Below are 16,568 nucleotides of genomic sequence, written 5' to 3'. Positions count from 1 at the left end.
CAATTTGCCACATAAAAAAAATGAACAGAGCTTCCCATTTCACTCTAGTGGAGTTACAAATAGTTTATGTGCATATCCAGACATCTTTTGGAAAAAAAATAGTGGCCTGTCAACAGCATTGAAAGAGCTTGAAATTTGCATGGAAAAACAGGGTCACTATTGAAGTTTACAGCACTAGTTATATAAAGTGTTGTCCACTCTGTCAACACTCACTCTGGGTTTCCAAAACAGATGATAAATTGGGGCACTGATGTTATGCTTTGGTATATTTGGTTCATACCTGAAAAACAGCCACCATCACCTTTTACAGGTGATAGTGGCTTAAGATCTGACCCTCTGAAGATCTGATCTTCATTACAAACTCGGGATGCAACTAATGATTATTTTCATTATCAATTAATCTGCAGATTTTGTTGCTAACAATTGAAAAATCAGAAAATAATCAGAAAATACACTTAATAATTTCTCAGAACCCAAAGTGACATATTCCCAGTGCTTGTTTTGTCCAATCGACAATCCAAAACCCAAAGATGATAAATGATGACAAAGGAAATCTGCAAATCCTCAAATTTGAGAAGGTAGTGGCATCATTTGTTTGGATTTTTGCTTGATAAATGACTTTAACATTTATGAAAATAGGTGCAGATTAACCTTCTGTCAATCACATAATTTATTAATTGGCTAATTAGCTCAGCTCTAGTCCAAACAGTTCAGAGGGCAGAAGGCATCCCTGATAGCGACTCTGTGTTCTGTGTGTATATACTGTGTATGAAGGCTTATTGTCATTTGCTTCATGAAGGTCACTTGACTGAAATGTAGCGTCTGAATAAATTTGTCAGTGCTGACAGTGTGTGGGAGCTGATTTTTTTATTTTGAGCTCATCAGAGCCAACATCAAGACCAGATTTATTGCATTCATGATTAATAATCTGCAAGTACTTGCTCTCTGGACCCCCTCTGATCCTTTGACACAACTTGGAACACATGACTTTGGCATCTAACCTCATTCATCTTTGAACAGAGACTGATGGTGTAATTTACATGCAAGATCTGACATTGTGATTATTGTTATAAGGCTAAATTGAACATTATTGCTTATCTTAATCACAGGAAGATGAAAGAGGCTATATCCTGAGCCTACTATATATCTCTGTGAAGTGTTTTGGTTCGGCTTATTCTACATTTGAACTTGCCTTTGTCTGCTAAAAATGCATGACTGGCCATTATTACGAGGAGGAGGGCCCACACACTTACACAATACAATTTAGCACAATAAGATGTTCATTGCAAGACTGAAATGATTAAGTATTGGGCTGTAGAGCTACCTCAAGGTTTACTGAAGGTCATACTTCTGCTGCTCCTGTACTGTCTGTATAATGATCATTCAAGGGCGCAAATGGAAAAATGCAGTCTCCTCCAAACAGACCACACCAGACTCCAGATCACAAAGACAACTCTTGAAATACAATAACTTGAACATAAGTTAAGGTGGCTGGGTGTACATGATGTTACTTAACCGTTTTAAATTGAATATTAAAGCATTTTGTGATAGTATTTTCAGGAAAATGGTTTTGGGAGGTTGAGCTCCTCCATCTCAGACATCAATAAAGTGGTTTTTCATCCTTGATGAGGGGATGCTGCCCCCCTCTCATTGTGGTCACGCTCTTTTAGCATGCAGATGGTCACCTCAACCCTGGATTTAGTCCTGCAGTGGGCCAGGTTATGACATTGTTGAGGGCCAGGATCAGGTTCAGGGTCCACTAACGAGGGCTGGCAGGGGTACCATCTGTCATTAATTAGGACACCATCTAACTCTCCTGTCGTCACATGTAGGTCATTGTGCCATTTTATGTAGGGATCATTTAGATTAAATTTGGCTATCAGAAATAATTAGTAATTATCAGAAATAATGAATTATTATATTAAATAATAGGATTTCATTTATATTAAATCACCACCCCCTACCCCCACAAGGCACCACCCTGAAAGACGGGGACATGATAACCAATTCACTGTTTCAGAGCAGAGGATGGCAATATTCATTTTTGTACAACATTAAATAGACAATATATATATTCAAAAGCATTTATTTCAAATTAAAGCTGCAAGGAGCGTTGGTCGGGACCTCGCACTCTGGCCCATCGGGATAAGATCATTGTGCTTTTTAAAAATGAGGGCTATTTCTTTTAAGTGTGGTGTGCTTTTATTTTGAAAGTTTGATTGATAGGATGAGATTTTCTGCAGGGTGAGACATGTCTGTCTTGCTCACACCTGTGTCATCAAAATTATGCAAGTTTTGGGCCCATTCACTTGAATTTCAATTAGTAAATTGAAAGCCCTTGTTTGTGTGTAAAACAAATTAATTTCCTAATTTTCATCAAGTCTATTTTTTAGAAAAGTAAAGACTTTTAACCCACATGACCTGGTCAAAGTTTGATTGAAATGTGTACTGTCAGGTGTGGAGAGACAATAAGTAACTGCAGCTGGACACAGAAAAATACTCATATATTTTGAAGAGTGTGAGAGTGTGAGCGAACCCACACCTTTTTGAACATTTACTGCTTCCACATAGTTTTAGATACAGACTTCATTTGAACTTTAAATGAGTCATGAGACTTTGACCTACAAATCTTGAATTTACATGTTTTTTCTTTCTTTTATTGTTTTTGAGATATTATGGTGTGAGTTTTTAAGTCTTTTCTTGCGCTTCCTGTGATTTTATAATGAGTGTGTATTGCGGAATGTTTCACAGCACTGAGGGAGTGACATCACCAGGAGCAGTTGGAGAGGATTTGGCCAAAGTAATGGGATTTTTGAGGAGATTTTTGTGAAATCTCCTCATAAATCCCATTACTTTGGCCAAATCTTACATTAAAAATCATATTGTTTAGTAGGAAATTTTGTGGTGAATCCATTGATACAGATTTGAAAGTGGTCAGACTTATAGTTTAGACGTCAGAAGCCTCTGTTTGACACAAAGTTCATGCCCATAGATTGTTCATGCCCATATTAAAAAGACAATTACATCTGATTGACAAGAGCCGTGACACTGTTTACATAAAAGTTGGTAATCCAAACCATTCGAGTTATTACAAAGTTTTTAACAACTTTTTTTCAGCATAGTGTCATAAATCACCTATTAAAGTTTGAACCCGATACCATTCACCATTAGGAGATGGCGTTTGTTCGGAGGCCAAAATTGATGCAAAGTCTTATTTTGAAAGGCTGATTGTGGATTTCCTGTTGGATTTAGGTCAGGAGTATCAGCACATGATTTGTAGGTCTTGATGAGATGAATAATTAAGTTTTGGTTTGATCTCTCTACGACATTCCTACGGGCCGTGGCGGCCATATTAGTTACATAGGTGGCGCTAGAGAGCACATTTTGGCACTTTGGGGGTTAATTTTTACATTTTATCAAATATTTCACCAGACCTGATGTGCATGCCAAATTTGGTGAGTGTTTGGGCATGTTTAGGGGGTCAAATTTAGGGTTTAAGTGGCGTAATAATAAAGAAAGAAAGAAAGAAAGAAACAAACAAACAAACAAACACACGAAAAACAATAGGGTCCTCGCCCTTAGGCAAGGACTACTGTTTTACAGTATTCCTCTGCCTTTTGGGCTTGGTCCCTAAAAATAACAAAAGTAAAAACACAATATGTAAAACTACAAAGATGGCGGAATCAAAGATGGCCCCGGGACCACATGGTGTCTGAGGGGACAAGAAGCAAGAGTGTGTATTTCTTTGTTCTGCCTCCGTGTGTTTGAGCATGAACACGTTAGGTCAGAACAAAAGAGTATGTAAATGTGTAAACTTTGAAGGAAAGGTGACAGATTTAAAGAGGTTAGTTAGTTGCATGCAAGGCCCTGTAGCTTGCTAGGTTAGCTTAGCAGTGTGGCTATCTAATAACCTGACTATGAATAGACATTGCAACAATAAAACAGTGAATAACATTAAACCAGGTCATTATACATACACTGACAAAATTGAATAAGTCTTGTACTTGGCCATGTGCTGTTGCTGTGCTATGCTGTGTTATGTTACCAACCCATGAAGGAAGAGGGGTTTTTGGCTTGCTGCTATGTTGAGCTGGCGATTTCCTCGGTTGTGGGTGAGCAAGGCTGGGAAGAGTTGCTTCCGGTGCTGAAGCGCAGTCTTGGGTGACTTTCTGGCTTCTGTGTCGCTGAGGAGGTCAGTTGTGCTGGCTGCTTTGTTCTCCTTACAGAGTTAGCAGCAGGATCAGCGCTAACTCAGTTTTGTGGCTCCTATTGCTTGTTTAGCGGTGTGTACCTCGCTAACCAGGGATCTTAGGCAGGCTCTCGTGTCTTCTGCTGTAAAAAAAGAGTTCAATGTGATCTGCTTTAGTGATCAGGCCACACGGGGTCAGAGAGCTGCAGGCTGCAGCCGCAGAGAGGGGCAGGTGCAGCCCCTGCTGCAATGACGTTGCAGAAGAGAAGAGAGGCCGGAAAGAGAGAGGGTACCTCTCAAGTCTCTTATTTGATCTTTCCTCGCTCCTTAATCCTTGCTTGAACCAGAAGTCATTCTGGTACACCATTTTGAAGGCAGTCTCCAAGCTCTTATTCCTGCGCTGAGGAGTGTGGAGGGATCTCTGAGAGCAGCCTTCATGGAAGTCTTTTACTGGCTGACATGCCTCCTTGGATTGGAAATCAGTTACTGATTGGATTCTGTAGCTGATTGGACCGATCTGATACATCACAACATCACTGAGTGGAGACAAATTACTGCTTAAACTCAACTGTAAGTGCCCTGAGATAAACTCTGTTGTGATTTGGTGCTATATAAATAAAATTGACTTGACTTGTATCACTCCCAAGATTTAGATTTTAGTTTTTTAGTTTTATGATTTACCATCTAGTTTAACAACTTTTACTTGTCAGTCTGATCAGCAAAAGAACCATAAACAGCTTTCTTCATTTATTAGAAAAAATTTTCTTTTCATCACCTGTTATTTCCTCTGTTAACTTTTATTATGGATAAAATTAAAGTAAGGAAGAGTCTGTCAGCAAGAAACACATTTTAGACACATTTATATTTCACATAATTTATCATGATTTCTGTTCAGTCACATGTGAGGCTGAAAATCCCTGAGCGTTGGGTTTGATATGAGTTACATAAATTTGATTTTCCCTGAAACATTTAGATTAATAAATAATTTCCAGTGTTCAAGAAACACCCTAACCATATTCTGGGTTGTTAAATAATGAATTCACTATCAGAATATCAATAAATACAGACGTTAATAATGAATAAATAATACAAACGTATTCTGCCAGTAGAAAATGGTTCCTGTGCCTCTGAGCAGGACCTGGTACACAGTATAAATACAGAATGCAGGTTTTTATTCATGTGCAGGTGTTTGTCAATCAGGTAACAGGCTGAAGAGAGAAAACACTGCTGCACTGGAGGTGATAACTGTGAGCCTTTATTAGTGTTTGCACAGTGAACATGTGTGCAGACACCAGTCCATCAAAAGTCGCTACAGCTGTTAAAGCCAAATGACAGCTGATTGGCTGTATGCCCTTTTTGTTGACCTGATGATGTCATGGGTCACATGCAAAAGTGACCAATGGTGGCTGAAAGCTGGGTCTGTGATGTGAAAAAACCGAGGAATCTGGGAAATTGAGCTAATTCATGAGCAAAGGCCCTACACACATAAGTGTTATGGTTTAATTATCTTTAAGACTTGAAACACAATCCAAAACAATTTTCCCCTGCACACTTTTAATGCTCAAAACCCACAATAGAGTCACAATGAATCTGTGACTCATCTGGGCTTCAACATTATAGCAGTTATGAGCTACATTGCATGTTATCTTGACAATTCAGAAGTGTCATAGTGATTAGTTGCAGTAGTTTTGTGAAGTGAGGCTTTTGACTTGAAGAAATAGCCTGAGTCTCTTCACATAATTGCTGTGGAATGACTTCCTTTTTGCAAATAGGGGATGTGGGTTGCGTTAGTCCTGCTGATTACACTGGAAAACCCTGAAACATAATTCACTGACTAGCCTTCACATAGAAATAGTTTAGAGTGTTAAAATATGGAAATATGTGACTTTGTGGAACTCTTGTTCGATGAGCCTCACATATATATGTCCATGAAATACTACAAAGTGGATAAAATATGTTTCATTACATGGAAAATGTCTCTGTTGGACTGACAAACAGTTGCATCACCAATTTTGTCTGCATTTCCAATATTATACACAGAATTTCAAGAAGAACAATGTATGAAATGTGTTTGGAAATGAAGGCAAATCCATAGTGAGTAAATTTTGATAAGTCAGGCTGGAATACATGATTGATTTTAAATAGATGGTTATGTACACAAGAACATGTATAAATGGAGTATCATCACCCTCTCCTAGTGTAAAAAATTGCAAATTATTTGAGCCTCAAACTCTCAAAATCACTACCATGACACAAATTAGGTTTATGAGGTATTAACTTTTTGTGGGAAACATTTGTTTACTTAATGTCAGAGGAAACTTTCTTGACTTTACTGGAGCCAGCATCTAGTGGCCAAATAGGGGAACTGCATCTTGAGGCACTTATACAGCTTGAATATTGAGCCATTGTGGTTGCCATTGATTATTGTGAAGCCTAATCCCTGTGGAAGTATATATCTGAAAAACTGACTGCAGCAATGAAAACACCTGTTCAGGTATTTTGTTGTTTATCCTCTCAAACCTAATTCTGACCATACCATTAGTGATCAACAACTGGAACCGGACACGGTTGTTCACTTCTTGTTGGTGCAATGTTGGTGACCTGTCTTCTATTTCTGACAGTAGTGGATCACAGCATTGTTTGCCCTCCTCTACCAGTTCAAGGTTCAACAAGTTCATTCAGAAATGCCCCTCTGCACATCACTTAGCTGTAATTGTTGTACTTTTGATTGAATGACTCTTATCCTTCTCCTCTCACATCTGTCATCAATAAGTGTTTTTTTTTTGTCCACAACACTGCTGATGCTGACTGGATGTGAGGTTTATTTCACCAGTCTCTATAAACTCGACATACTGTTTGCAGTGTTTAGAAGGCAGAGTTTCCAGGAGAAGCACCAGTTTCTGAAGTGACAGCAACAATTATAGTAGTTTCACAATCACTTACATCACACTTCAAGCCAATTCTAGGGTTTAATGGAACAGTGAACAACCTCCCTGACTCTTTCTGTATTGCATGTGTGCTGTCTTTGGACATGATCGACCATTTCTTTGGTCTAATCTCAAAAAGAAATATATATTAAAACATAGACATACAATATACACATAGAAACGTATATTGAAAGAGGAATAAATGCCAAAGCCATTGAGACTCATAAAAATGAATTGTGCTGCATGTTTGTCTGATTATGCACATAACTGCATGAAGTGATGACATGTAAGGAATAAATACATTTCTTGATCCACACTAAAATAATGTGGAGGAAGGGATGGCTTTGTTTTTACTTGTAGTTAATCATGTATACTCATACTATATGTATGAATAGGGAGTGTAATTACCTCTGGGGGTGGGGACATTTCCCTTTCATTTTCCAAAAGTAAATACTAAATCCAATACTAAAATCTCTCTAAACATGTCCTCTGACTGTCCAGCTGCCAAAATCCTGATGAGAGAGTTCATAAAAATTTAATTGCTCATCACCCAAATCAGTGAAACACAGTGCTCTTTGTGGTAAAGTATCAAGTTTTATGATGATTTTATGATATTAAGTATTTATATGTATATTTTTACTACTTGTGTGAAAATGGCAAATGAAATAGCTTTTAGTATTTTTATTTGTTTTGTATTTGTAGAATACAGCTCATAGAAGGTATTTTAACAACATTATAAAAATAGATTCATAGTTGCATTCGTCCAAACCATGTTTTTTTGCTTTTCTTGATTCTCCATTCCATCTATTTTTCCCTTCCAGTGGCAAATGAAGATGGTGAAAGCTCCGCCAGACCACTGGCCAATTTTGCACGTAAGTGTAATGCACACTGTATTAGTTAAACTTCATTATGAGTAAGTTCACTCACATCATTTCAAATTATTTCACATTTTAGATCACAGTATCAAGGGGTCACTTCACCCCGAGTTAATGAGATATCAGCTGCAGAAACTTCTGACAACATCAGTACAATCGAGGTCAATGGAATTTCATTTGTTACCAGAGCATAAATGTTAATTAAGAACAAGATTTTCCAGAAAATATATTTGCTGTTACTAAAAGTAATCCACCTACATACTTCAACGTCAACAGATTTCATCTTGAACAATGTAAATAAAGACTGTATTAAGTATATTTTAATGATTAATCCTCTTTTTAGTGTATGTCAGGTGGCACTTTCCATTGTCTTAAACATAGAAAACTAACCTATGACTTCTTAACTTCATGTGACACCTTAACATCTCTGTAAAATGGTTTATGAGCTGATTTAAGGCTGATAAAACCCGATCATCTGAACCCAGCCATCACTTCTGTGTATCATGTGCAAAAAAAACTAGCATTGACGGCATGCACCCACATGGGGGCAGCATTACAAAGGCACTCAGGTCTCTCTTACTGAGCTCCTGAAAGCCATGTACTGCACATTCAGTGGAGATACTAGAACTCTGTTTATTGTTCAATAACGTATACAAACCACCACCTGGAAAACAAATAAAAGCTTCTTTTATGGCACCATACAAAATAAATGTAACAACACTGAGGCTTCTCTTTTGTTTGTTTTCTTTTTTTGCAGGCTCAAAGTCCCAGAGTGCTTTGTGGAACGCCATCACGGCAGGGATGGGGATCAAAGGCAAAGAGCAGAAGGCCCCCCTGAATGACCCCCGAAGTCCTGAGGAGATTCTGGCTGACGATCTTCCTGCATCAGATGAACCAGATGCCACAGAGAAAACTGCAATCAGGTTTGCTGTTGTCATGCTGCTTCAGCGATAAAGAAAAATAAAAGTTAAAGTGTTTTATTTGTTAATTATCATGGAGTGAATCCTACTATATGTCAAGCAGCAGTGTGACATTGATACTTGAGTCCAGGTCTATACATACTAGACATACATATTAATACAGGTGTAATTTGCATACTGTCGATACCTTTTTCAAGTGGGAGGAAACAAGGCAACGCATACAATCTGCATTGTGCAATCATTTTGTATTTTTGGACGCTGATTAATGTGACTTTGATTATCAAGTTGGCAAGATTTGAAGTAGAACCTCTGCTTGCTTTCGATGGAGAGGATAATCTTCTGTCTGACATTTAGCTTTCTTGATACACGCACATGCATGCATAAACGCGCACATACATACACATTCTCAGTGCTAATTGTTATGTATGGCTGCTGACCTCAAGGGACGTGGGCATGATTGATTCCACCTTGATAACAAGGACTTCAAACCACCATTAACATAATTCGTTGTCACTTTTAGAATATTGAACGTCTTTTAACACCTGATTCCAATTAACCTTGATGGCTCCGGAGACTGTTACAAATGCCGCAGGTGGCGAGAAGTGAGCATTTGTCAGACGATACTAAAAATTCACCCAGTATGCGATAGCAAGCTTTTGATTGTATGCAAAATAGACAAGGAGTTATGGCAAGTGGATTTGGAAAGAGTGTTTTTTCTTGTTGTTTCTGTTGTTTCTGTAGCAATGCATAAGGTGGTAAGAGATTGTGGGAATCCCATGTTTAACTCATTTTGTTTTTCTTCCTACGTTCCAAGTCTCACTGCAGTAAACACATGCCTCTTCTCTGGTGCTTCTCTATGCTATCTCAAATTACAGTGCTGTTGTTCTCTGCCATAGTCTCCCCCTGGACACAAGTCCTTTTTTTTTCCAGAGTAGTGTGGTGACAAGGAGAAAGTTTTCCACTTGACTGGACACATCCTGTTCCTTCATTTAAAAGCTACAGCCTAGATTTTAAAGAAAAACATAGCCAGTGCAGGGCAGCTAAAAGCACTCTCACCTTTCATAGAGGAAACAGTTCATACGCTCACAGAGACAGTGACTTATTTCAGTGGCATATATTAAGACATAGCAAGGTGGGGAAGAAATGCCAAGCACAAATGCCAAATGCTGCCAAATCTTTGGCTGAGGCTGAACATTTTGCATAACTGTCTTTTGGCGTGAAAGAGAATGATTCATTTCAGTAGCACTAACAGTTTAAATAAAGGTAACACACTAAAAAATACCCCACCTGCCAGTTTTTGTTTGTTCAAGTCTTTTGACTTGTAAAAAATGAGTACAAGCTGGTGAGTTCTGGAAACTACGAGCAAATGTTGCCTATAGAAAAGGGCTTATTTGACTGCTATTTTCCTTAAGTCTTTGTCTGGGAAAATCCCACTGAGGTCAGGGGATGTCTTCAGCCAGGCCAACAGTGGTTAATAGAGGGCAAATCAACAGGGAGTTGCGGGGATCTACAACTGAATGACAAATGGCAAGATTGTGGTACAGGGTGATTAAATGAGCCGGGAACTAGCAGTAATCCATAAAATGATGTAACTACTGTGTCACCTCCGAGGCCAGAGCTGGCTGTTATCCCCCAGGCGATGATAATTAGATTTTATTGGAGGATGGAGAGGGTTCACATGATCAGCAGCAGTCAGGAAGGGAGTGAGTGAGTTAAAGGACAGCAGCTATTGACTGTCATGAACTGGGGTTGAATGAAGGTAAAAGTCAGCAGTGCTCTAGGTGAATATGATGAAATTTAGAAGAATTGAGTCGCACCATTTGATTAAACGCCAATGTCCATTTTCCTTCCTCCTTTTCTCCTCTAAATGGCTAATCTAATGTGTGTATCTGCTTTCCAGTTATTCTTTATTTATCAAAGCTGCTTAAGTATCTTTTTACCTTTTTTTCTGTCCATTTTCGGTTCAGCTGAATGGCTGCCTAATACTTCAGATACATAGCAGCTGCTGAATTTGTTTTAGGATTACAGCTGCCGGTACAATACAGTTGAGTGCATGCTTAGTCACACAGTGAGGGACAGAAAACAATATGGAGCCATAGTGTATAAACATGCTGACTCATCTCTGCAGCTGGAGTCATGCTGTTGTTTCAGCTCATTAGGGGCGCCTTATGCATTTTAAAGCACTGGATAGCTATTGAATGGGCTATATGGTGCCTTCATGCAGAAGGTGAAACCAAGATTTTCTTGAATGGAGTTGTGTATGACAGACTGTTGTTTACTACAATCCACAAGCAGTCCCAGTTTGCTACTAGTAACCTGCTTGCTATTTATGCAGTGTCACTACTGCCAGTTGCTTGTCACTATTGTTAATTTACAAGTTGCTTTGTTGTAAATTCCAATATTTTACGTCTTATTATAACAAGAAGTAGTACTATAATTTGTGTACTAATCACTTCACTCAACCAATTTCAATTTATATATGATAGGACGCGTTAACAGTGACTAACTTACATTTTTAGTTATACGCTGAACATGTAAATGTATTTTTAAATTGTCTCCATTCTGCTTACTGATGAAGCAGACGATTTAGAGGATCATGTGATTATGATGCAGTATCTTCACCATCATTTCAATCAACACTTGCCTCTCATCTGACAGGCAGTTTGATCGATTGACTGGTTTTAGTTTCCATTTACAGCTCTGCCGTGAAAGCCAAACTTCCAGCCAGCCTTTAAAGGGGTAAAACACAGAAAGCACAAAAAGCCATTAGGGTGATTTCATTCTGGTCCCAAGAGAAGAGGAACGGAAATGTTTTGTGTGAGGGATAAGTTATTACTAATTAGTTAAAATGACCTTTTAATTAGAAACTAATTGCTGTTGTATACAAGTGAATGTCCCATTGTGATTTGATGCTGATGAGGGACCTGTAGATGCGTAACAACGTTTTAAATAACCATTTGAGTAGAGTAAAACTTGCAGTTGTAAATGTATGATAAATATGTAATGTAATACTATAACAAACATAATATAATTTGGAACAGTCCCAGTTTAATCACAAGGGTATTAGTGGAAAGCTTCAACATATAAAATGGGTAATTAATGCATGATAACTAAGTAAGGATTGAGGGGAAATTGCTGAAAAAATAATGAAAAATATATTAATAATGTGCCACCACATAAGATTTATTTTATAAAACAGCTTGATAGTATGCCAGAGAGAATATAAAGGTGTCTGTCAAAAACAAAAATGTGTCTGTTGAACAGAAAAAAAGTGACAAGTAGCTTAGCAAACAGTGACAACTGACAATATAATCGTATGTGTTGCTAATTTTCAGTGACTAATGCATCTTAATACCCTTGTAAATTTGCATGTTTTCATTCACCACAAAAATAGCAATTTATTCCTTTGTCATCTTAAACATAGCTGCACACAGTAGCATCAAAGCTAGCACACTTAAAACACTCAAACATTCATGCACACGAGGCTCAAACTCAGACAAACTCAGCTCTATGGTCATCAGTGTGATTTATCTGCCGGTTAATTGGATCCCGTGTGTAGCTGTGAACTTTGCAGTTGATTAAGGCAACTGTCTCTTTCGTGGCAGCCTATGGTTTCAGAGGCTGACCTCTTCTTTGGCTGCGGCTGCAGGTTCACAGACCCCCACTGACATCCCCTGTACAGCAACAACCTCCTTCACTAGCCCCACTAGCAGGCTAATGAGCCTCCGCCAGCCAGTGTGACTGGAAGCACATGGACAAATGGCAGAGCTGTTCATCAAAATGATTGAGGCGTGACCTTACAGTTATGATGTTAAAGAGCTGTATCACTGCTGTCTGCCACACGACGCCACATAACTCTAGATGAGGCTTTTACACACTATGCTATATACTATATAAGAATGAACACTGTTTCCAGCAACAGGAAGCAAAATTGTAACTGTGCCAATCCTCTACTGATGTATTTATCTGCAGTTGTCCAAAATCTGAACTCTCCTTACTGTAGGTTTGTTATACATACAGTATATACTGTAAATGCTGTTTGGGGTTATATAAAAGCTTCCAACCTTTGCTTTGATAAACATGTCTATTCCCTTGTGTGCAGCCTGTAATTTTTCACTAATAAAAATAACTTGGTTATTGATTGAAGTATAGATCAACAGAGGCACATTGGGGGTTTCTCCACCCTGGATTTAATCAATTATGAGTGTGTAGTTAATTATTATTTACAAGTGTGATGAATAGAAGCACATATTTCATTTGAGAAATAAAAATCGATTTTCAATGTCTTAGCGAAGCTCACTGAAGACTAAAATACTGTGTAAATACTGTGATTTATAATATCTTTATTTTAAAATGACATGCTTTTTCAAGTGTCTTTAGTTTGAACTCTGCCGTGATAAGATCAGTCCATTTTATTTAATGGCATTCACAAACAGGCAGAAAATCCATTAAGGGAATTTCTTTGTATCTGCCCTCACCTTTACCTCCTACCTCCTGACCTCACTCAATAACAGTGTATTCACTTTGCCCATGTAGCAACCTTTAAATACACTACCTGAATTGCAAACTGGTCACCCATGACATGAATAGTCCGCTCTTTGTAGGCTTTGCCACTGCTTTGCATCCATCTTATTGTCAAGTTAATATAGTAATAGGATCAGAGGAGTTACAGGCTGGGAGGCACTTTGGGGGGGCGGTATTTTGTTTGTGCAGCATAAATTTACCGGGATGTTTATCATGTTTAGTTGTGTGAGTTACAGAGAGCGTGGTGTTGCTGAGCCTTGACCCTGAGGTGAACTCTTGAACAGAAAATTGCCATCTATCATGGGCCATATTGCATGAGAGCCATAATTTGCTTACGACAGAGATACGAGACAGAGTAAGTATCATGTAGACATGAGCACTTTATACTCATGAAAACTAGCCTTTGAATGACTGTTGAAGACAATACATGTAAACTGACCATCTAAATGATGGTATGAACAAATATTACTGATGGCACTACAACAATTTCACCTGTCTGATAGTCATATAAGAATTGAAGACCATTAAAAAGATACCCCTTCAGACATGTTTCATATAAAACATATGTATATATATATATATATATATATATATATATATATATATATATATATATATACATACAATCTATCTCTTATCCCTCATTGAATAATCCAGAATCTATGAATATGCAACTATCTTTCATTTCAAAAGTTTAACTGCTGGACACAAGTCCAAGTTTCCACATTACACTTGACCATGATTGGCTCCAAACTAGTTGGAATGTCACAAATCCTGCTTGTAAATACAGTCTTAAACTCAGATTTAATATGAGCTAAAAAAAAAACATTCCTCCCTCAGCAGATTAATGTGAAAACAGTCATCTAGGGTCAAACTCTGAGCAAAGGCTACATCATTCTGCACAATGAAGCTCAAACATCCAAGTGAAGTAACAAAAACAAAGCACATTTTTGAGTGGAGGGGTACTTTAAGTGATATTATTGATATTGACAGTGACTCAAATAGCTAATGTTTTGTGTCAGGACCTTTAGTACTTCCAATCCTAATGAAAAGCAACACCCAAGCCTGCAGCTATTTACACCTCTAAGCTGCTTTTAGCATGGGGTTATCCAGTCTGCATTTAGACTACATAGTTGCCTCCCTACAGCTCTCACTTACGCTCTCCTGAAACTGTAGGTGGCATCTCAAACTAACAAGCTCAGACAACTTACTACACTCCACCTAAATAGTAGACAGTTTAGCATTTAGCAAGCCAGAGTATTTGTAGGCAAAAATATAGAGCTTAAAGATGACAAAATAAACATACATAACATACATAAACATGACTCCAATTAGATACTCCTGTTGCTCTGCATCTGCTGAAGTAGTATTAGTGTAAGGAGGCAGTTGCTTGCTAACATATTAGCCATAAATAAGCACTTGGTAAGCCGTTGGTATATCAGGCCTCTGTTGCTGTGAGGTCTTTCTGTCCCATAGGTCACTTAACGCTTTGATGTCACAGGTCAGTGAATATAAATACTGTGCAGGCTGGACTTTGTCTTCCCTGTGGTTAGATAACATATACTTCAGTCCAACATAAATGCCAGAAAATAATCATAATACTAACAAAATCTCAATTAAGGGTCAGAGGGAATCATTTTGCATCAACAGTTGGACCTCTGTAACCACAGATGTATAAAAGAAGGGCTACACAGATGCAAACTGCCTCCACGCTACTCAAATATTCAAGTATGATTGCTTTTCCCCTCACCTTGGTCCTCGGTTTGGCTTTGGATGCATCACCTTTGACCTGTAGGAATATCTCTCTGGGGATGAAGTAATAGGAAGTGTCTTCTCTGGGGTATTTTTCCACCTCCATCACTGCAAATAAATATAGCTTTATGGGCGGGTGCCCTCAATTTCTCCCACCCATCCTCCCATCTCCACTACATCCAATACAAAAAGAGAAATGAAGTATAGATGGGGAAATCATATTTTGTGATAGATGGTCTTCACCAAAATGTGGTCATTACTGCTAAGGCGATTGCTATTTTGATGCATAGATGTCCTTATCGACTTGCTCGGAAATTTAAATGAGATCTGAATTTTTCATGTACCTCCAAATGGCCGGGCCTGTTAATGTCTTGATTTCAGTGTGTGAGCTTTGAGGGTGCCTGAGCACAGTGACAAGAATACCTTAGCAGAGTGTAATTTCCAGCAAGTCCCTCTGTCATAGTCATACGAATAATTCATTTTCATAAGACTTGATTCATTAGGTGTTTTTTTATTAACAGTTGCTGTGATAGTAATTAATCCAGGACATATTTTGATTATCATTATCTGAAGGGACACAATCAGTTTTGCCTCTTGTGTTGCTTCATCGGTCTTGAAATTGAGTAAAATGTTGGCAACATGTGTAAACTCCAGTCTATTTCATAATCACTCATTCAGACATACATTATTGTTGTGTAGTCCCCCTTAAGGCAAAGCTTTTATTCACATTTTGCTGTATTTTTTTCTCCTCCTATGAGCTCTGTTTTAAAATGTGACCATGTGATGAATTTTGTATGCTTAATATCCCCCTCAGATGGCTAATTACTCTCAATTTTCACGGTCAGATTCCCTGGCAACAGCAACGTGTAATTTGTAAATGAGAAACAAGCAAAAGACCTCTGTGTATTCCTAATATTTCATCACATGCTCAACATTGTTGTCTTGTGCCCAATCCAGTGGTCCAAATAAGCCACATTACTACAGTTGTGCTTTTCTCCCTGCAAGGTGTCTCATTCATCAGCTGGCAATGTAATTAAAGTATTCTGTGAGATTCCTTGGGTGCAAAGGCTCCAGGCCCCATCTCCCTCAACACGGCTGCATTCTTGATCCTGCTATTTTATGCATCGGAGAGCTTTTTTTTCCCCCCTGTGAACGTAGGATGTTATAAATGTTTTCACTTTAACCCTCAAGTACAATATTAGAGCCTAGTATTCTGAGGTAATTACGTATCTTTTAATGAAAGATGTCAATGTCAATCAAATGTCACGGAGAGATCCACTTCAGAGGCAATGACTGATCTATTATCATCATTCTCTCAATGGATATTACTTACTTAATTAGATAATATTTAACAAGTACAGATGGGGATGAGTCCAACGCC

At 38.2% G+C, this 16,568-nt stretch overlaps 1 protein-coding gene across 2 annotated transcripts in view; it reads left to right on the top strand.

The window, feature by feature from the left end:
- pde1cb (phosphodiesterase 1C, calmodulin-dependent b) overlaps window positions 1-16,568 on the top strand; it is a 109,154-nt gene that overhangs the window by 20,070 nt on the left and 72,516 nt on the right. For both annotated transcript variants that reach the window (XM_067606223.1, XM_067606222.1), the window contains exons 2-3: window positions 7,938-7,988; window positions 8,749-8,914. In XM_067606223.1, coding sequence (XP_067462324.1) covers window positions 7,938-7,988; window positions 8,749-8,914 — 217 coding nt within the window. The remainder of the gene's footprint in view (window positions 1-7,937; window positions 7,989-8,748; window positions 8,915-16,568) is intronic.

The sequence above is a fragment of the Thunnus thynnus genome, chromosome 12 (genome assembly GCF_963924715.1).
Source record: "Thunnus thynnus chromosome 12, fThuThy2.1, whole genome shotgun sequence".
NCBI classification, from domain to species: domain Eukaryota; kingdom Metazoa; phylum Chordata; class Actinopteri; order Scombriformes; family Scombridae; genus Thunnus; species Thunnus thynnus.
Note: the sequence above shows the minus strand (reverse complement) of the source record. Positions and strands in the feature narration are given on the sequence as shown.